Raw genomic sequence first — 21,193 nt, forward strand, 5'->3', positions numbered from 1 at the left:
AGTAATATCCTTTACACTTAATGTAAATCTTCCAATAAACATATTGCTTCTTCTCCAAGCTTAACAAGCCCACGGACATCACAACATACGAACTTCAACCAAGCCCATCTTCATGACACACGCATGTACTACCTCCTGTAGTACTTCACGAACTGATACAGAATATACATCTTCACTTGTTGTCTAGGTCCTTCAAGATCCGGATTCGAAAAGAGAAGAGCTTCGTGCAAGAGCAAGATGGCTAAAAATTTCAACTAATGTAAGTCAAGAGAAGACGTATCTAACACCCTAGCAGCCGATGAAATAAATGGTTGACAATTAATTATTCAAAGACCGAACGCGATTGAGTTAAATATTCTAAATTCGCTTATAAAACCATGAAACTAAAGAAATATACAATGTAATAGGCCAAAATAATATATATTTTGAGGGCTTGAAACCCATGCTTCTACGACTTGATTTTAGTAATTTCTATCAAGACATGCCCCTGGTCACATATCATCTTCCATTGGTAACATTGATTTATAGCGATTCTGAAAACAATGAATTAAGCTGCCAAAATAAATAATTAAGTTGCTGAAACTATTGAAATCTGTTAGAACAAAAATTGAGGAATAGTTTTCTAAACAATTGGATAAACTTAACAGACTGGCGGGATATTAATTATTTGAACCAAAATTTAAATTTAATACATTATTTAATCTATTGATAATTAATAACTATGAATAACTAAATATTTTTTTTTCCAGTTAAATTTAATCAAAACATTTTTCTATTAATAATTTATCTTATTTAAATACATTAACATATATACTAAAATGAAGTTGTAAATTAATATTATTGATTCCATAATTATTTATATTAAATAATATTTAGTTAATATTTTAAAATACTATTTCCATATAATTAAACAATATGAAAATTTGATTCTACAAATCATTTATTTAAACATCACTTAATGAACATTATTTTGTATTTTTGTCAACAAAAACAAAATCTTCGATTTTGCATTTTAGGTTGTATTCTGCAAATTTTCTTGATTGGTAAATTTTTGGCAGAAATGCATTTTTAAACGCCATTCCGCCACACCTTACCAATGAGAACCAATACAAATGTTCAAATTTTTGCAATGTAACTGAATTCATAAATAAAAATATCAAGAATAATGGATATTAATCAAGTGCTCTTGGCCTAGTGGTAAAGAGCTCACAGCACCCTGAGTTCAATTTTCCTTGGCAAGTGGTAAAATAATGCGTATCTAGGGGCCTCGTAGTTAGGCCTGGAATTTTATCCGAGATCCGGATTCGATCCGAGATTTGATCAGGATCAGATCCGAAATTCGGATATCCAGAGGGACCGAATCCGAATCCGGATAGTAAAATGTTGGATCCGTCAAAGCCGGATCCAGATATCTTAATTTTTTTAGTCCGGATATCCGGATCCGTAAGTTTTATTAATAAATATTTGAAAAATAGTAATATATATATATATATAAATTAATTTTATTTAATATATTTTTATTTTTATAATAGTATATATAAATTTTATGTAAATTTTGTAATATTATACATAGAAATAATTAAAAAATTATATATTTTTTTATTTTTAAATTATTGTTCATATTTTATATATATTAATATTATTTTTTATTTTATTTTAAGAATCCAAATCCGGATTCGGATATCCGCCGGATATTACAATTTTTATAAGGATATCTGACACTCGAATATCCGAAAACCTCATATCCGGATAAAAATAGTAAAATTATAGATCCGTCGGATAATTGATCTAGATCCGGATACCCTGATCATTGGGTCTAAAAACTTAAACCGGGTCGGGTCAGATGTAGGTGGTTGATGTAAAGCAGGCAGCGTATATAAGAAACAGGCCGGAAGCGCGTAGACGATCACGCGCAATCATATGTAACCTGCCTATCTTTTCTTTCTCACCTAAATCAAAGATTGATTTTAATGGATCTTTAGTCGTCCGTCCGCGAAGTAACTCAAACCAGCAGCTTTGCTTCATCCAACAACTCTCTGCCATTTTATCTTTTCCCCCTTCTCTCTCTCTACAATGCTAGAATGCCTCAATACAGACAATCCGGAAACGATAGATTCAGCGTTCGCGGAGGAGGAGGAGGCTCAGCGTCTGATCACGTAGCGATCGGGATCCGAAACGGCGCCGGAGGACAGGGGAAGGCTAACCGTTGGAAGCGATCCGTTGTTCGACCTGAGAGGATTCGTCGCGGTGGAGTCGGCTCTGTTGTCTTCGTTCTCTGCCTTGTGCTCGTTGTCACTGTTCTAGCCTACTACTATCTCTCTGGTTTTGCTACTAATGGCTACGATGATAAAGGTTGCTTAGCTTACTACTTGTATAGATCTTTTATATAAGTTGCATTTTCGTAGGATTGGATTCTTTCGACGGTGATTTTCTGACGAATGTGACGAGAATTGACCCTGGGAAGGTGCTTGAGTTTGGTCACGGCTCAGTGGTTCACGGACGAGACTCCAGGTATTGGGATAAGGATGATAGACGACGGGATGATGATTATAATGAGGATGAAGTAGAGCATAAACCTATTCAAGTGAAGGGGGTTGGTTTGTACAATGAAGCTGGACGGAACGAGTTAAACAAGTATGAAGCAGAGTATCAAGCTTCCCTTGATATGGACCCTGATGATGCTATTGATTCTCATGATAGTCAAGGGGATGATGAATACGTTGGCCATGATGACGATGACAAGGAGAAGCCTACAGAGGCTCTTCATTCCATGAGTAAGGAACTTGATGATGGAGATACTTCTAAGAGGTCTTCTCTTGTTAGGAAGGTTGGTAAGTCCGGCAAAACATCACGATCTGATACTAAACGAAGAGGTCGTGGTCGCAGATCTTCAGGTGATGACTTGTACTTAGATGGGTTGAGGACCTCGGTATTTGATCCTCATCATTCTTTTTGTTCTTCAAACTTTCAGGTGGAGCTTGTGAGATGAAGCTATTGAATTCTAGTCAACCAATAGTGGAGCCCTTGAATACTCGAAAATCTGCTAGATTCTCCTTACAGTACGTAGAGAATGAGGAAAAACCTGATGGAGAAGAACTGTGGGATCCCAGGTTTGCAGGTCATCAGAGTTTACAAGAGCGACAAGATTCCTTCTTGGCTGAAGACAAGAAAATTCATTGTGGTTTTGTCAAAGCTCCCAAAGGATCTCCAACCACTGGGTTTGATCTCACAGAAGATGATACTAATTATATCAGTAGATGCCACATCGCTGTGATCTCATGCATATTTGGCAATTCTGATCGCTTGAGGCCTCCTGCCAATAAAATGGTAATGTTCATTGATGTATATTTATACTGTTTGGAACATGTGACTAGTACGTGCACAAATGGTGTCATGAATGCTTGAATATAGCTGGCATCTGAAATAGATATCTAGTATGAACTCTGCTCAAGGCCTTACTAGAGTTACGGGGAGCTGTGAGTAGGTCCTCTTGCGTAAATATCTAGCTTCATTGTAGTGGAATAAGAGTTGACAGGCAACCTCATGTTTCCCCAATATTCTCAAAATACACGTTTCCTCTTTTATGTTCGTAATTTCCTTGTACTAACCTGAGTTTTTTTTTTTTCAATTTTCATTTAGATAAGTCGGTTGTCAAGAAAAAATGTTTGCTTCATTGTGTTCGTGGACGAGATTACCATGCAAACACTTTCTGCGGAAGGCAATGCCCCAGACAGAGCAGGATTCATTGGTTTGTGGAAGTTGGTTGTGGTAAAGAATCTGCCTTACGCAGATATGAGGAGGGTAGGCAAAATACCAAAACTGTTGCCACACCGACTTTTCCCATCAGCAAGGTGAGTCTTATGTGATAGCGATAACTTTCCCTTTTATTGGTCTAACTAGCACATAATTTTCCAGCACGTGCAGTTAAAAACAGATTAAGTATGAAAGTGGTTTCTCTGGACACATGCATCTGAATTCGATATGCAGTACCCACCGAAAAGCTTCTCAACGAACAACCAACCTAACTCATCTGCTGTTTATTTTTCCAGGTACTCAATCTGGTTGGACAGCAAGTTACGACTTCAGTTGGATCCCTTACTCATTCTGGAGTACTTCCTATGGCGTAAAGGTCACGAGTATGCTATATCCAATCACTATGACCGCCATTGCTTATGGGAAGAGGTTGCACAAAACAAGAAGCTGAACAAGTACAACCATACTGTTATTGATCAACAGTTTGAGTTTTACAAGGCTGACGGGCTGACCAGATTCAACGCTTCAGATCCGTTCAAGCTTCTTCCTAGCAGTAAGATTTTGTTAGACAACTGATACAAACCCAGATTAAAACCGTTCTTGGGGAGCGTTTGCATTGGTCATGTGAAAAACAATAAATTACAGTCTCTCTTGTTCGCAGATGTTCCAGAGGGGTCTTTCATAGTACGGGCGCATACTCCGATGTCGAACCTATTCTCATGTCTTTGGTTCAACGAAGTGGAACGCTTTACTCCCCGTGACCAGCTGAGCTTTGCTTATACTTATCAAAAACTAAGAAGGATGAATCCTGACAAACCATTTAATCTTCACATGTTCAAGGTAAAGATTTCGGTTTTTAAAGTGTATGATTATAATTCTGTCTTGGCCTAACAATAAGCTGTTTGATGCTCATTTAAAAAATAATTGGTTCCCTTGACTCTATGTGTATAGGCTGGGTTTAGGGTTGTAAAGTTGAAAGTGCGCTTGCATGATATGTTAACTGAAATGCTATCAACTATTGGGGATTAGGTGTCTTATATCATAAGTTTTAAGTAGTAAAGAGTATACAGAACAGAACTAGATTTCTAAGTTTTTCATATGTTTTTTTGTTTTGTTTTGTTTTATTTATCTGGATTTCAGGACTGCGAGAGAAGAAAGATTGCAAAATTGTTCCGTCACAGATCAGAGGAGAAGCGAAACCTTATTCAAGCAGCACTACAACAATAGATGACCTGAGCTTCTTTTTTTTTTATCGTTTTAATATATTACTTGTTGGGGTTTGTCTCTACTGCTGTATTCACAGTGTCACTTGGAGAAATGCTCTTTCACAGTTTCGTTTTGAAAAGCTCCTTGCTCCGATGACTCTAAAACTGGTTAAGTTGGATCGAGTCTGTTGCTTGTGGCAAGAACCAGAGGAGGTATACCAAAACAGTGTGATGTGATCTGTAGAGATGTAGAAGAGTACTTGGAATGAAGAAGAGGCTTTGATTAAGATTCTCGAGGGTCCTCGATTTTAATTCAATTCATTGCTTTGTTTTTGTCTGTGTCACTATCATCATTCTGGAGGAGGGTCCCTTTACAAAAATACATTGATTAGATTTTACTTTTTTTGAGCCAAAGCATAAACAAGATATGCTGATATTTCTTTTTTTTTGCCAACTAGATATGCTGATTTTTCATATTTGAAAATATCCATATTATTTATCGATGGAGAGACGTATTAATTAAACTACTAATTAAAGTTTTAAGTGAATCTTCTGTTACATGAAATATGAGTTATTTTATAACTGGAAAGTTTAACAATAAAATAAGAGGAAGCTGGGAAAATAATAAAGAAAGCTTACATTTCGATATCTTGTTAGGTAAAAGGCAGTCGTGTGTAGAAATAGAAATCACATAAGAATGGAAAAAGAAAACTGAAAAATGTAAATACATCTTAAGTTTTGGGAGTCCTCCTTAAAAACAGAAAAGTGTCTCATGGAACATAACCAATAAAAACCAGAAAAAAAAAAGAAAGAAAGTCGTAAGTTCAAACTAAGCAAGCTCAATATGCTGGTCCGTAACTTGAGAGCTCTTGTTCCCCGCGGTTTCCTCTCTTCTCCACATTCCTATAATGTCCGAAGCAATCCGGTAACAATGGCCGGCCGAGTTGTCAGAAACTTGTTTGCTATCTTGAATGTTGGGAACAATGATAGGAGCACGGTGAAGAAAAAACAAAACGGAAGAATGAAAACAAAAGAAACTTGTCCGGTTGGTTTGTTGAAGAACTCAGTAGTGAAGGTCTTCTTTGCCTCTAGAGACTATAGCAGAACTCGACCTTGGGAGACTCATACCGAACGATGCTACGGCACTGGTATTGACTTGGAAACTCTATTCATCATCAAGATTATTATCTTTTTCTTATAGGTTTACTTTATGTAGGATTTGCAATCTCGGGAAAAAGAATTCTTACAAACGCTCATGTGGTGGAAGTACTGAATGAACACACATCTGTGCATGTCAAAAAGCGTGGTTCTACAATCAAATATAAAGCAAAAGTTCAAAAGATTGCACATGAATGTGATTTGGCCATCTTGGAGATCGATAGTCAAGAGTTCTGGAAGGGTATGAATCCTTTGGAGCTCGGAGGCATACCGCCTCTTAAGAAAGCTGTTTTCGTTCTTGGTTATTCTGGTGGGATTCCTTTCTTGACAAGTTTCATACTATTCAATAAAATCATATTCACATTTACTAATTAGTTATTATGCTTGGGTTACAAACTAAATATTATTTGCTCAAATGCAGGTAACAGAATTTGGATTACAAAAGGTCTTGTAAGTAGCTTTGAAACCAAAAAGTACCTTCATAGTGACACCGAACTACTAAGAATACAAATAGATGCAACCATAAAAGATGGAAACAGTGGTGGCCCAGTAATCTTGGAGAATAAAGTCGTTGGTGTAGCATATGAAGGTTCACAGATACAAAGGTACGTTAAACTAGACAATGTTATGATGTTTAATGGAGGCAGACAACCTTTAACTTTTGATTTATTGTTACCATGACGGTTTCGATCTGCAGTTCTCTTATCCCAACGCCAATTGTTAAGCGTTTCATAACTGGTGATGAAGAAAGCGATCAACAGGCTGTTTTCTGCTCATTGGGTCTATCATACCAGTCTATTAAAAATGCTCAAATCCGTAATCATTTCAAAATGAGCTCTGAAATGACAGGAATTCTTATAAACAAAATAAACATGTGGTCGGGTGCCTACGGAATTTTGAAAAAGAATGACATCATTCTTGCCATTGATGGTGTTCCAATAGCAAATGATGCGACAGGTCATTATATCAAATTCCTTTTTTTTTTGTATATATTGTTTAACGTTTGTTTACTTATCAAGTGAGTTTATGTTTGATGCAGTTCCTTTTTGGGAAAATGAGCGAATAAGTTTTAATTATTTGATTTCAATGAAGAAACCAGGCGAAACTAGCATGATCAAAGTTTTGCGAAGGGGAAAAGAACATGAGTACAACATCAATCTAAAGCCCGTAAGACAAGTCTCTTTCTAAAACTATTAATTGGTTCTTTGGTTTACATGTTGTTTTGAGGTACTTTCTTCACTGCAGGTGAAACCACATGTTAGAGTGCAACAGTATTATAAACGTCCAAGTTATTACATATTCGGTGGTTTTGTTTTTGTTCCAAATCACAATTTGAGCGAATCTGAAGAGCAGCATGTCATTATCTCTGAGGTTTGTTTTGAATTTTGAGTTTGATAGAAAAAATGATAATGTTATATTATTTGCTAACTAGTATTAACAAACATTATGTCGAGTTTTAACAAACATTATGTCTTTTATTCATAACTTAGATACTGGAAGATGACATCAACCAAGGATACGAAAGTTTCAAAGATTTGCAGGTTGCTAATTCTTGATACTCTCAAGGCATTGTGCAGTGTTTTTGATAAAATCTAACAATGTTTTTTTTTTTGCAGGTGGAGAAAGTGAACAAAGTAAAGGTAAAGAATCTAAGGCATCTATTTGAGCTCATAGAAGAAAATGGCACTCAAAATTTGAGCATTGATTTAGAAGATGACAAGGTTTTAGTCCTCAACTATGAATCTGCTAAAAAGGCAGATTCTATTATCTTGAAACGTCATAACATAACATCTGCCATATCTAATGATCTAACTGGGCCTAGTAACTAGTTGTGCTCAAAGATACTAGGTTTGAAATTTTGCTGCTTTCTACTTGTATGTCCTCCTCTCGACTTTCAAAGATAAATATTGAGTATTGACCTTCCTGTTTGGAGTTGTAGGCTTCCTTTTCTGCTTTATCCCATGCACGTTCAAAGATGCTAGAGGATTGGTTACGGCTTGTCCGATGATGATCAAATCTACAAAATTGTTAGGATTCAAATTAATAAAACTAAAATACAAAGCAAACAAGTTCCAGCACACACATGTTAGATAGGCGACAGGCTTAAATAGTGATTTTGTCTTGTAAGCGTAAGATTACATCTCTTTTTCTTTTTTTATGTTGCAAAATATGACTGTAGCCAAGGATACAACTTGTGCGTATATATAACAGTTATCAAATCTGTCCGACTCATTTCACATCACTTCAGTACCAACCTTTAAGCAAAAGCAAAACTAATAAAATGATTACAAAATGTAAAAAGATTCCCTATGCAACTCGGACCAATCATTTTCTTGATAGAATCGACTTTTTAAGAGTTAACGTTGAACATAATCAGTTGTTTGTTTGGTTGAGCTATATCTCCTGCAACATTAAAAGGCCTTCCTTCCCACATGATTTTGTTGCTGCCTTTTCCATAAAAGTATCCATATTTGACCATCTGGTATTTCCTAGCTAGGTTCGATATGGACTGATATTCTTTTTAAACTAAGAATTTGAATCCTGAGCATCTCAAAAATGGAGATGCAGATAATAGGCTGCTGGAGAATACCTTCGTGTGATGCTTATATATACAAAGCAAGCAACAAGCAAAATTTACAGGTCAGCCAATACTTTTATTTAGAGTCTTGTGAGCATCCGTAGGACAGTCTTCATCTTTGGCCTTGCCCCAGGAGAGATGTTTATGCAGGCAAGTGCAATGCTGAGGGCACGGATCATCTGCTTTGTTGCTACAGGTGATGATTTGCTCACTCTTAGGTCAAGAATGTTGTTGCGCTGCTCTTGTTGGCTCTGCACCCACTTGGACAACTCTCGTCCTTCGCTGACCGCTGGCTTTCCCGTTAATAACTCCAGAAGAATCACCCCAAAGCTGTAGACATTCCCAGCCATTGTCACCCTCATCGTGTAAGCATACTCTGATGATCAAAAAGTTAATAAAAGCTCATTTGTTTCTCTCAGACAAAGCTTTTTGTATGGCTCACCTGGTGGAATGTAGCCGATGGTGCCTGCAACAGCCGAGAGGCTGCTATTGCTTCTGGAAGGGTCGATTACCTTGAACAGTTCAATGTCCGCTACTAGCGGCTCAGTGAGCGACTTGAGCATTATTTTTTTACTAGAGAGATCTGGTACAAGGACTGGATCACGAGCGTTGGAGCTGGATCCATGCAGGTAGCAGATTCCCTGAGCTATGCCAACTGCTATACTGTACCTGCTCGTCCAATCAACCACATCGCTGGGATGGTTGTGCAGAACATCGTGAAGGGAGTGAGTGTGAGCAAATTCGTAGAAGAGCAAGACTCCTTGTGAATAGAGGACATAAGCCAGTGGAACCATTACGTTTGAGTGGTGCAGCTTGCCCAACATCTCTAGGTCTTGCTCTAGCTGCTCGCTGCTGGCTTGCTGGAAAAGCCTTTCTCTTGTGTTGAGCTTTTTGATGAAGTAACTCGAACCAGAGGGCATGAGTACTCTGTAGTAACTCCAGAACATTGTCTGGAACAGAGCATTCTCTGGATGAGCAACGGCCTCCACAGCTTTGGCGAAGTTGATGTTTGATTTGTGTAGAGAGTTTGAAGTGAGGAGCTTGCCATGAATGACCTCGGGAAGCACAGTTGATCCTTCTTCCTCGTCGAGGTCGACTTGCATGTTGTTAACTCCTTTGAAGCGCCTATAAAGTTTCAGAATAATAATAACTGCCACAAGAGCAGTTACTCCTACGGCGACAAGGGTCACGATCAGAACTAGTTGGCTCTTCTTCCCTGATGGCCTGCCTGGGATAACGACTCCATGGTCACCCGTGGTGATCGCGGGGTTTCCAGTGACACTGATTGAAACATTATGGGTGAACTTTGGAATATTTCCAATAAGCTGGTTGTTGGATAGCACCAGCTGTCTAAGGGATATTAGGCTGGCCAGAAAACCAGGGATCTCCCCTGAGAATTTGTTATTGGAAAGATCAAGAACTTCCAAGAGGCCGAGTTGAGACAATGTAGAAGGGATTGGTCCTTGGAACATGTTAGTGCTGAGATTTAAGGAGATCTGCAGCTTTGGCGGCATTATTGGAATCCTCCCTCTAAGCTGGTTTTGACCGAGCTGGAGTTCTAAGAGACTACTCAGATCTCCAATGCTGTCAGGTATAGCACCACTTAGCTTATTCCCTTGTAACTTCATGTTGGTAAGCTTCATTAGGTTCGAAAGAGAAGACGGTATAGATCCACTCAGAGAATTCCAGCTGAGGTCAAGAATCAAGAGTTTGCTTAACGATCCCATCTCATCTGGGATTTCTCCGGTGAGCTTGTTCTGCTGAAGTTTCAACACTTGAAGCGAGGTGATGTTTCCAAGCGAAGGAGGTAAGATCCCTGTGAACTGGTTCATTTCCAAGTTAAGGAGATTCAAACTCACAAGGTTTCCAAATGCAGGAGGTATGTGGCCAGTTAATCCGTTGTTGTCCATCTCCAGATAGGTCAGGTTCTGCAGCCATTCAAATGCACCTGAAGACACTGACCCTGTTAGCTTATTGCTTCCTAGCCTCAGCCTAACTAGGCTATGCGAAATTCTTTGCGGTAACCATCCAACTAACAGATTCGATGACAAATCCACAGAGACGAGTTTAGGCTGCGACAGAAGATCATCTGGAATGGACCCGTTTACAAGGTTGAAACTGAGGTCTAAGTTCTCGACGTGTTTAGTGATCCCTGATGGAATTGCTCCGGTGAATCCATTACGGTTGGCTGCGAATCTGCTCAAGGTTTGGATTCTTGAAAGTGACTCTGGGATTGCCCCTTTAAGATTGTTGTTGGAAAGAAGCAGAGTTTCTAACTTGGAGAGGTTTCCCAACGAGCTAGGGAGTGACCCATTAAGCTGATTATCACTGAGATCAATCAACCTTAGCTCTTGATACTCTTCGATGCCCTCGGGGATACTACCGCTCAATAAGTTATCCGAGACCTCGAGATTCACCAGACTTTTGGCCAAATCGGTCGGAACTGAACCAGCTAGCTTGTTGAAGTTGAGGGACAGATTTTTCAACTGAACCAAAGCGTCAAAACCATAGTCTCCGATGTTCCCACTCAACCTATTGTGAGAGATATCAAGAACCTCTAATTTGGAGAAGTTGCGGAAACCAGGAAAAGAAGAAACTTGGTTCCCGCTGAAGTTCAGCTGCTTCAACCCAACTAGTGTTCCGCAGTTTGTCATGAATCCGTCCGGGATTGAGCTCAAGCTGTTGTTAGAGACATCAAGAGACTCCAGTGTCTGGATTTGGCAAACAAGTGGTAGAAATGAAGAATTGGAGAGATCGAAGCCGGAGAGAGACAAGCTTATCACAGAGCTACTGTCTGGTCGGCTGCAATCAACACCTTCCCATGAACATGGATTCCTCTCAGAACCAGGAAGATTCCAGTCTGGGATATTAAGGAATCTAGAGAGTTCGATCATTGTGTTTGTCTGGGTTGAAGAAAGCTCCGGGAAACATACATGGAAACAAGACAGGAAGATGGAGAAGAAGAAGAGACAGAACATGGACTTGCCTGTTTCTGGAGGAACTTGTATCTTCTTCATCTTTTTTTTTTGACGCCAGTGATCCTATTCTTTTTCGGGAAAAAGATAGAAAAGGTTGATGAAAAGATTAACAGAACACTGAGAAAAGTCGATGAGAATGGGGAAAATGGTGTGGAAACTGTTACAGTGGCGTGTTGATTGGGTTGAAGACTTGAGGACGTTGACTGATTTGTATTTTATGACACAAAAGACTTTTAACAAGTCTTTTTGTTCTCGTGTTCTGCCACCACCACAGCTCCTATCACTGTTTGGTTCTTATTTGTTGACCATTTCAGTTTATTTATTATTTTCTACAGGGAACGTGGACAACTCTAATCATTTGATCCTCTAGTGAAAAAATTTAAGCAAGTGCTTCAAGTTCTAACTGTATTATATATCGACTGTAATAGGCTATTTCTCTAGTTGTTTTTGGGTTTCAATGTGACGCGTCAAAACTAATTTTTGGTGTACTATTTACTCATGGCTAGTTAATTTTAAATTGATGCTATCCTTTTTAGTATTTAAGGTAGTGAGATTAGGCCTGGGATTTTTATCCATAACCGAATACCCAAACCGGAACCGACCCGAAATGGACTGGTTCGGTTCGGTTGCGGTCCAAGGCAATTTATCCGATGGGTATTAGTGTTAATTATCCATGGGTATCGGTTCGGTTTCGGTTTTTACCCTGAACGGGTACCCATTTAACCTGAATTCTATGCTTAAAAAACATAGATTTGTATCTTCCGAGAGTCGAACCCGGGTTGGATAGGTAAAGCGACAACTGTAATACCACTAGACTAGTTCACCTTCGTTGTATTTAATACATATTACTAATATGTATACGATTTCTATTTACTTTTCCTTAAAAAATAAAATAAATAAATAAATAACTGGTATATAATTATTTTATTTTGCAAATATTTATATAATTTACATAAGAAACGGGTACCCGGAACCGACCCGAAACCGGTAGTACCCGATCCGAAATCCGAACCGAAATCTACTAAGTACCCATTGGGTATAGAATTCATTTATCTGAAAAACCCGGATCCGATCGGATCCTATCCGAACCCGAACCGAATATCCGAAGTCCCAGCCCTAACTGAGATAGAATGTTTCAAGGGAAATTTGGGATCATATCCATAGTGGAATAAAAACTAAGTGTATAACCATAACAAGAAATAGGCTATGATATTTATATATTATTTGTCATATTACCCTTTCTCATTTTCACCTCTCTTTTTAATTAACTTTATAAGTTTGAAAAAATATAATTTGAATTTCTTATATACTTATAAAAAACATAGATTTTTTTTTCGTATATGACATGTTTTGAATTTTGTAAAACTAACATATATTTATAAAATTGAATATATACAATAATAATAAAGTTTTGTTCTATTCTATTCCATAAAGTTATATAGAATAATAGCAATAAAATTCATCTTTCCTCAATCTCCCTCTCCAATCTCCATCCACATATCCCTCTTTCTTTTCCTTCTCCCTCTCTTTTTCACTTCCTTTTTCCTTCTCTCTCTCTAAAATATATAATATTCAAATATTATATTATTGTATTCTATTCAATTTATAAAATATAAAATAGAATAGAAATTACACTTTTTCTTTCTCCTCTTTTTCTCCTCCCAGATTCTCTTTCTCTCTTCACTTCTTCCCCTCTCCCGCCTCTTCTGTCCTCTTACTTCCCTCTCTCTCTCTCTCCATTTTCCTCTTTGTACTCCTTTCCTCTTCTTTTTTCATCATCCCATCATATTATTTATACTCTTCTATTTATTAGACATTATACCTATTTCCAGCTTTCTCTGTAAACTCTCTTTTCATTTTTTTTATCCCCGTCTTCGCTTTTCTTCCTCTCCCCTTACTCTCAATATTCGTTTCATATATATATATATCCACATGCTATACTATATGGTCATCAAATATAGAATGGTATATGTTTATTTTGTAATATATCAGCTAATTATGTTATTTCACATAATTTATTTTACATTAAATACTTGTCTTACGAATAAATATACTTGTTCATATTGTCTACTCATGAAATTGCATTGAACCTATAAATAAATAGTACTAAAGAAATTATATTATTCTCTATTGTTACATTTATGTTTGAAATAATTCATTCTATATTGACAACATAAATAGAATAGTATTTGGTTATAGCGTGTGATATACACACATTCATGCGCTCGTAAAGGACTATAATGTCCAATAATGTGGCAAATTGACACATTTCTCAACACATGGCTATATTCTTCATTTTTTTCTTAGTATGGTTATACAGCAAAATCACCCATGTTTCAATGCTAAACGGACAGAAAAAGCAAACTTCACGGTGTGGACAATTTTTTTTTTTTGGAAAGGATGTAGACAAAGTTTAGATGGTTTAAACGATATCTTGATGGTCTTAATAGCCTAGGTCTTAGACAGTTTAGCATCTAGATTGAAAAAAAAAGATCTTAGACACTTAGAGCATCCTCATTTGATGTAAAGAGAAGTTTACACAGTTTTCAAGAAAAAAAATTAATATAATAACATGTTTTTTATGAACCTGTATCACTTGATTTTGCTGGGATGAACATGTATCAACATTGTTCGCGGGCCCCACTGACACGTGGCGGCCCAATCAAAAATGGTTTATTAATTTAAAAAAAAAAATCAAACGAACAAAAAAAAATTATAATAATCAAAAATGGATTTTGGGAATTGAGATTCGGGGAGTTCACCAATAGGGGTGCTCTTAGAGCAACATTATTGTTGGGACAAAAATTAAGTCTCTTAGCATTTTTTATTAATATTTGAAGATTAAGAGACAAAATTAAGATACATGAGTAAATGTGTAGATTATTGGTAGATACTTTTATTGTCTCTTAGGTGGGGGTATTGGATTTAGAAATTTGATAGAATCAGAAGGAATTATAGTTTCCATTAAATTCCACTGTTATTCAATTATGGATTTCATCAATTCTTTTAAATTCTTTTGTTATTGGATTAAGCATTTGGAATCATTCTTTTAATTACTTTAAATTCTGTTGTTATTCAATATTTGATAGATTTTGTAGTAATGGTATTTGATAAGAATTTAATGGAAAATGTCATGTATAAATGTAAAGGGTCAATTCTTTGCTCTTATGCAGAGATTTGTAATGAATCGTAAGAAAACACAAACAGTAGCATTTCTCTACTTCTCATTTTTCCAGAAGTACGTGAAGAATGAAGAGACCTTTGTGGATGATAATTAACGAGTTACCGGCATATATAAAGAACAACAATTAACAAATATAAAGTCAATGTTGCCTTGTTGCTGAAGAAACCCAGTGTCTGTTAACCAAATCAAGATGCCTTCTGAGACTTTCGATTGTGTGCTTTCGCACATCGTTGTTAAGAGCCTTTACGAACACAAGAGCAAGATAAAAAATGCAAATACTTGGAGAAAAACTATGGCAGAACTTAGAAGATATGTGGAGAGATGTTATGGTTTAGATGATCCATATATTTTATTTATTAGTATTATGATTTTAATAAATTTGCTACAATCCATAAACTATGTAGTACTAATTACTATTTTCTTTCAGTTTTAAGAATAAAATAAATTTTGTTACCTTTTTAAATACACAAGGATTCAATAGAATTTAGAGGAATTAGTATTCTCTCAAATTTATGTATATTCTTTTAAAATCCATAATTGAAGTAAGCATAAGAATTAGATAAATGCATTAAAATCTCATCAAATCTTTAAAAATACTGCAAAAGCTTTTCCTTAGTAAATTAATTATTTATTTTCATAAGTAATAACATATATAGATGTGTTTAAAATAAAACATATAACATTAAAATAGAAAACATAAGAAATTCACAAAGTTGAAAAAAAAATTACAATAAAAACATTAAAAAAGAAAAAATTCAACACATAAGAAAAAACATACAAACATACAAACATAATAAATAAAAGCAAACTTCAATTCATAGAAACTTAAACATTATATGTTAATTTTGAATCCCAAATTTCTCCCATATATTTTCAATCAAATCAAGTTTTAATTGTCGATGGACTGGTCTATCCCGAACTCTTGCTCGACGATCAATTGTATTGAAAAGATTAGTAGGCATCTAGACGGAAAATGTAAGATCCACACCTTCTCCGTGTTGAAACGATAAAAGATCATACTGAGTGTATGAATCTCGTTCATCCTCGACAATCATATTATGAAGTATGATACATGATCTTATAATATTTGCTATTTTTGATTTATCCCATAAATTAGATGGATTTTTAATAACGGCGAATCTAGCTTGCATGACTCCAAAGGCACGCTCAACATCTTTTCGCACAAATTCTTGGGTTTTAGCAAATAATGAATCTTTTGGACCATGTGGTAGTCGGATAGATTGAATAAAAGACGCCTATTCCGGATAAATACCATCCATGAGATATTAAGCGAAATTGTACTCCCTTCCGTTGACATAGAAGTTGACTTGCTATTCCGTTAATAATGTCATCAAAAACAGGTGTTCGATCAAGATTATTAAGATCGTTCATAGTATCTGGAGCTCCAAAAAATGCATGTCATATCCAGAGGTCATATGAAGCTACCGCCTCCAACACAATTGTTGGGTTATCGGTTTCTCGTGAATACATACCTTTCCAAGAGGTGGAGCAATTCTTCCACTCCCAATGCATACAGTCAATGCTTCCAACCATCCCGGGAAATCCATGTTGTTCTCCAATATGGAGTAGTCTTTCAAGATCCTTCGGTGTGGGACGTCTTAGGTATTCATCGCCAAACAAGTGGATTATTCCGGAGGTAAAATGGTGCAAACATTTTCGAGCTGTTGTTTCACCAAGTCGTACATATTTGTCTACCGTATCAGCCCCACCACCATATGTCAATTGACGAATTGCTGCAGTGCATTTTTGGAGCGGTGATAGACTAGACCGTCCGACTGCATCTTGTGTTGGAGCAAAATACTCAACTTCTGTAGAGAGACGATGCACAATACGCATGAACAATGCCTTGTTCATTCGAAACCGTCGCCGGAATATATTGGAAGGGTATGTAGGAGTTTCAGAAAAATAATCATTCCAGAGCTTCATGTTGCCTTCTTCCCGGTTTCTCTCGATAAAAATACGTTTTTTCGCTCTTTTGGTTCGGGAATAATATCAGGAATTTCTAATAATTCTTCAAATAGGGCTTCAAATTCAGCATCATCTTCTTTGTGGTAATGATAATGGGAAGAAGATGTCATATTTAATGACAAAAGGGAGGAAATATTTTCAAAAAAGGAGTTAAAGAGGGATGATTTGTATATGTGTAATGAGAGAAGATGTCTCTTACTTATAGGCTAAAAAGTCTAGCTTGTGATATTTGTTCTATGAAACTCTCGTGATGCTTATTGTTTTGGAAGTCCATGAGCTTGTGACACTAGCTTGTTTTGTTGTGATGTTTCATACTTCAAAGGGATCACGGGTTCTTGTTTGTATATATATCAAACGTACTTTGAAATATAACTACGAAAAGGGGTCACGGGTTCTTCTGTGACTAGTTCAATTTCTGTAGCAGATCTTGTTCTAAAGCATGTTAAATTTCATCTTACGGATTATAGATTAATTCTCGAAAAGTTTTAAATATTATAGCTAAGACAGGAGTATGGTATCCAATTTCACATAATGTAATAACCATTGTAGGTCTTATATATGGATGTCACCTATATGTCACCACCGTGGGAGATCAATATCGACTAAGATCCGAGAAGCAAATGTCTTCCAAATTTAGCAAAATAACAGTTCTATACTTATGTAGAGACAAGGATAAATCAGCCAGAGTATCAAGCTCATTCAGTAACAGTTATATCGACATGCAATATCAAGAAGCTGATACATTAACGGAAACAATTCATAACAGTCATTACACATTAAGCAAAATAAATCATTATAGTTATTACAAATCCCGTTCATTACAACAGCAAGTAAATCATCAACCACATTACACATTACAAATCCGAGTCATTACACTACAGCAAGTTGAATTACTTAAACATGACCACCATACCTATTACCACTAATACAATGCCCATTACACCAACAACCATTTCAAACCGATTGGTAAACCTTGAATTCTTGTTACCTAGCTCAAAAACTATCTTCTCTAGATTTGCCAGTTTCTGCTCAGTCTCATAGTCACTCATAAAGGATATATAATCTACCTTTTCAGCCAGTTCAAGTGTGTGTCTATCCCTTGCTCTCATCTCCTCCATAATCGCGACATCCCACCATTTCCAACCATGGCACTCTCCATCATCAACATTCTCACACGTGTAGTATCTTCTACCTGGATCATTTCGAGTGTAAGAGGTTGCGAGAAGAGGTTGACCACCACAGTGGCATGTCTGCGGAAACCAAACTCAACCTCAGGTTGAGGAGGGTACTGAACCGGCGCAGCAATATTGTTGTAGCTTATCTCAGCTTGATCCTGACGAATAAGATCTTATGTTTCGCTGTAGCCACTGTCTATTGTGTTCCCACCATACACCTCTGATTCTGAAGGCTGGCTATAGCTATAATCAAGTCCCATGTCGTACTTAACCTGAAAATAGTAATTGAAGCAACCAAGAAGCATTAACATATAAGTAGAAAGCATAATTTAGAAAAAACATATAGAGTAGAAACGAGGAACTACATTCATATAAGCAGAATTTAGATAAAACAATAGTAATTGAAGCAACCAGGAAGCATTAACATATAAGTAGAAACCAGGAACTACATTCATAAAAGTAGAAAGCAACATTAACATGAAGCAACGAATAAGATAAAACGTAGAAAGTAGCTTATTCCTGACAAGTAGCTAAGAAACAGATAAAACATATAAAGCAGCAGTATAAAGTAGAAACATCATTCTCAGAAATACTGGACGAGTAGCTTATTCTTGACAACTTCTTCAGCCTCAGTTAGTGGTTCTTTTTTAACAAGGAGAGTGTTCAGTATTGCCAACTTTTACAGTTTCTCCTTCATCGCCAAATCCTCCTTCTTGATCTCCCAAATGCTCTTATAGTCAGCAAGAGCCTTCCCTTGAGCATTATTCCTTCTTGTTTTTGCAGCCTTGATACCTTCAGGTCGTATCTCATGATCACCAACATTGGTGCTTGAAGATTGGGAAACTTTCTCACCAGTTTTCCTCTTTGCACTGCCACTAGCTTTAGGAGTATTGAGGCTAAGCCATTTATGTTCATATCTCAACACACACCATGGATGCTCAAGGTTAAACTTCATGTTGTAATCATAGTAGAAGATTTCATGAGCCACCTTCAGAACATCATTCTCACTCTGACTTGGAATATTTCAGTTTTTAAGAAAATTACTAGGAACAAATCGATTTTAAGACGACGTTCGTACCTCTAGTTCTTTCTTTCTTTAGGAAGCGAGATAAGTATGCTCGAATATGTGGTGATCGTTTCTCGGTTTTACGAGAGATTAGATCGGTTTGCGAGTTATGCATGGTCAGTTAAGGAACAATATAACAAGACTGGAAAAATTGCCTAAGACTTAGCTTACTAAACTATCCACCTAGATTCTAAGCTCTTTAAAGTTTACGGCAGTTCCTAAGACGTTTTCATCCTTTTTACTACGAAAAATTAAAATTCTGATAAAATTTTATAAGTCGGACATACTTTAGTCTCATCGGTGATTCGGGATTGCCTCTTCTTCATTCTTCTTCTCCCCGTGTCTTCTGATCTGAGTTTCATTTTTCGAAGTGTTAAGTTATTACGAGGACAGGCGTGTGTTTCGTCGAAGGTTATTCCCGAGTATGAGTAAGTAATTTGTCAAAAGTTTTTTAGGCATTTAGGATCAGCCACTTTCGATTCAATGTTAAAGGACTTCAAAAGGTCTGATACTGATTTTCATATGTATTGGTTTTTGACGAAAATCTGACGAGAATATCGGAGTGAGGAAGGGATTTCAACGTCTAAGTTTTTGTTCTCGTTTCTTCGTAATGTTGGTTTTACTAAATTAACCAAGTGCACTTTGTATATTTTTGAAAAGTCTATAAAACGTTTATGAATAAATGTTTTCAACTCATCATGGCAGAATTTTGTAAACCGGATAGCATTTTACGTACCGAAGGAACTTTACGAAATCGTTGAAACACAATGAGGAGAAGTAAGTGATGAAGCAGAGGACATGGAGTCATTCGGGTGAGGTTCTCAGTTTGTCAAGTTATGAGTGAACTGGTCCTGTCACAGCCCTTATTGTCTTTATTTTTCCGTTGATTGTTTCACATGAACTTGTTTAACCTAACGAATAATGTTTCGTAAAATATTCCCGATCAATATTACGATCGATGTTTTGCAAAATGTTACCGAGCTTAATTTTACGAAAGTTATTCCGCAAACTGTTGTCGAGTTAATTTTTCAAATACTGTTTCGTAAAAGTTATCGATTTTAATTTTACAAAAGTTACTTCGTGAAAGTTCAGTCGAGGCTCAAAAGAGGAGAGTCGGAAATGAGTCGCCAGCTCACATATGGCGAGCTGGGAAGGGATCGTTCCGGTCGTCATAAGGCGACCCATTCGGTTAACAGGCCGGTCGCCATACGGCGACTGGATTGACTGATCGACCGGTCGCCATATGGCGAACGGGTTGCGTACTCGACCGGTCGCCATATGCCAACCGGTTCGTGTGATTGACCAGGTTTCATGTCGAAAGAAGTGCAGCGGTGAGTTGCGTACCCAATTTTCTGTTCTTCCTTTTTCCGTGTCTTCGACGAAAACAAGTTTTATTTTTCCGGAAAGTTTTCGAAAAAGTCTTTTGCTCGAACCCTTATGTGCTGAGATTTCTCCAACTTGGTAATGAGACAAATTTTACGGGTTTTGATAGATTTTATCGTTGCCCTCTAGAGAAATCGAATTTCGCAATTAGGTTTTTGATTTTCTTGAGCATTGTGGCGTTTGCGTAAGCATTGGCCATTGGAGCAGTCACTGCTGGAGTAATTTAACCAGTGTTTGCGAGCTTTGAAGGGTGTTTTTTGAGCTTCCTCAAGCAGTCGATCGATTTCAGTGGCGGTGCCGGTAGCGTAATGGATCTGGGATTGTACTGTCCTTAATTCTGCGGCAGTCATTATTATGTAATTGCGAGGTCACGAATGTTAGGATTCTTGCCAGCAGTTTCCCGACCCCGTCGGCGTTTGCTACAAGTGATCTCGGCATGCTCTTTGCCTAGCTCCTGCTGGTCGACCCAGAAGACATCTTCTTCTGTCATGGGTTTACTGAACGGAGAGTCTTCTCGTGCCGTATGGCTTCTGGCTCTTCTCGGATGTACGTCAGCGTCTTTTTCCGTATCATCAGAAAGGTTGCTGGGATCCAAGTTAATGCACCCGACTTCGTTGTTCCCTGTATCCTTTGCGGGATACGAAGGACTTTCAGAGTTCTCGTTTTCGACATAGGTTGTTTCGTTAGGGTTTTGTCCCGAAGGAATCTTTCGCAAAGTTCCACG

At 37.1% G+C, this 21,193-nt stretch overlaps 3 protein-coding genes across 6 annotated transcripts; 2 read left to right on the forward strand and 1 right to left on the reverse strand.

Moving 5' to 3' along the window:
• Nucleotides 1–1,888: 1,888 nt before the first annotated feature.
• On the forward strand, nucleotides 1,889–5,413 carry LOC103833595. 2 transcript variants are annotated; one of them, XM_009109677.3, is made up of 7 exons: nucleotides 1,889–2,322; nucleotides 2,406–2,894; nucleotides 2,972–3,327; nucleotides 3,640–3,851; nucleotides 4,050–4,306; nucleotides 4,415–4,593; nucleotides 4,894–5,413. In XM_009109677.3, exons 1-7 carry the CDS (start codon nucleotides 2,082–2,084, stop codon nucleotides 4,978–4,980), a joined length of 1,821 nt encoding a protein of 606 aa, XP_009107925.1. In that variant the 5' UTR covers nucleotides 1,889–2,081; the 3' UTR covers nucleotides 4,981–5,413. The 2 variants fall into 2 exon arrangements, with proteins under 2 accessions (XP_009107925.1, XP_009107924.1); XM_009109676.3 differs by having other exon boundaries at nucleotides 1,890–2,352; nucleotides 4,894–5,412.
• LOC103833596 (leucine-rich repeat receptor-like serine/threonine-protein kinase At1g17230) lies at nucleotides 5,264–19,851 on the reverse strand. 3 transcript variants are annotated; one of them, XM_033276417.1, is made up of 3 exons: nucleotides 19,823–19,851; nucleotides 9,137–19,708; nucleotides 5,264–9,070 (listed from the first exon to the last, which is right to left on the reverse strand). In XM_033276417.1, the coding sequence occupies exons 2-3, from the start codon at nucleotides 11,709–11,711 to the stop codon at nucleotides 8,775–8,777; spliced, it is 2,871 nt and encodes a 956-aa protein (XP_033132308.1). In that variant the 5' UTR covers nucleotides 11,712–19,708; nucleotides 19,823–19,851; the 3' UTR covers nucleotides 5,264–8,774. The 3 variants fall into 3 exon arrangements, with proteins under 3 accessions (XP_033132308.1, XP_009107926.1, XP_018508898.1); XM_009109678.3 differs by lacking the exon at nucleotides 19,823–19,851 and having other exon boundaries at nucleotides 9,137–19,437; nucleotides 19,472–19,696; XM_018653382.2 differs by lacking the exon at nucleotides 19,823–19,851 and having other exon boundaries at nucleotides 8,783–9,024; nucleotides 9,137–11,946.
• On the forward strand, nucleotides 5,759–8,040 carry LOC103833597 (putative protease Do-like 12, mitochondrial). Its single transcript, XM_009109679.3, has 8 exons — nucleotides 5,759–6,106; nucleotides 6,175–6,426; nucleotides 6,538–6,721; nucleotides 6,814–7,073; nucleotides 7,156–7,283; nucleotides 7,362–7,487; nucleotides 7,607–7,657; nucleotides 7,733–8,040. The coding sequence occupies exons 1-8, from the start codon at nucleotides 5,803–5,805 to the stop codon at nucleotides 7,943–7,945; spliced, it is 1,518 nt and encodes a 505-aa protein (XP_009107927.1). The 5' UTR covers nucleotides 5,759–5,802; the 3' UTR covers nucleotides 7,946–8,040.
• Nucleotides 19,852–21,193: the final 1,342 nt, after the last annotated feature.

This window comes from Brassica rapa, chromosome A08 (genome assembly GCF_000309985.2).
Source record: "Brassica rapa cultivar Chiifu-401-42 chromosome A08, CAAS_Brap_v3.01, whole genome shotgun sequence".
NCBI classification, from domain to species: Eukaryota; Viridiplantae; Streptophyta; class Magnoliopsida; order Brassicales; family Brassicaceae; genus Brassica; species Brassica rapa.

What these genes read in the sequence shown, in the direction of transcription:
- LOC103833597 (XM_009109679.3), top strand. Translation starts at nt 5,803, where the DNA reads ATGCTGGTCCGTAACTTGAGAGCTCTTGTTCCCCGCGGTTTCCTCTCT. An exon ending in TTTCGTTCTTGGTTATTCTG is followed by an intron (nt 6,427 to 6,537) that starts GTGGGATTCCTT and finishes GCTCAAATGCAG; the next exon opens with GTAACAGAATTTGGATTACA. An exon ending in ACAACATCAATCTAAAGCCC is followed by an intron (nt 7,284 to 7,361) that starts GTAAGACAAGTC and finishes TCTTCACTGCAG; the next exon opens with GTGAAACCACATGTTAGAGT.
- LOC103833596 (XM_033276417.1), bottom strand. Translation starts at nt 11,711, where the DNA reads ATGAAGAAGATACAAGTTCCTCCAGAAACAGGCAAGTCCATGTTCTGT. An exon ending in CATCGGCTACATTCCACCAG is followed by an intron (nt 9,071 to 9,136) that starts GTGAGCCATACA and finishes TTTGATCATCAG; the next exon opens with AGTATGCTTACACGATGAGG.
- LOC103833595 (XM_009109676.3), top strand. Translation starts at nt 2,082, where the DNA reads ATGCCTCAATACAGACAATCCGGAAACGATAGATTCAGCGTTCGCGGA. An exon ending in CGACTTTTCCCATCAGCAAG is followed by an intron (nt 3,852 to 4,049) that starts GTGAGTCTTATG and finishes TTATTTTTCCAG; the next exon opens with GTACTCAATCTGGTTGGACA. An exon ending in TTAATCTTCACATGTTCAAG is followed by an intron (nt 4,594 to 4,893) that starts GTAAAGATTTCG and finishes TCTGGATTTCAG; the next exon opens with GACTGCGAGAGAAGAAAGAT.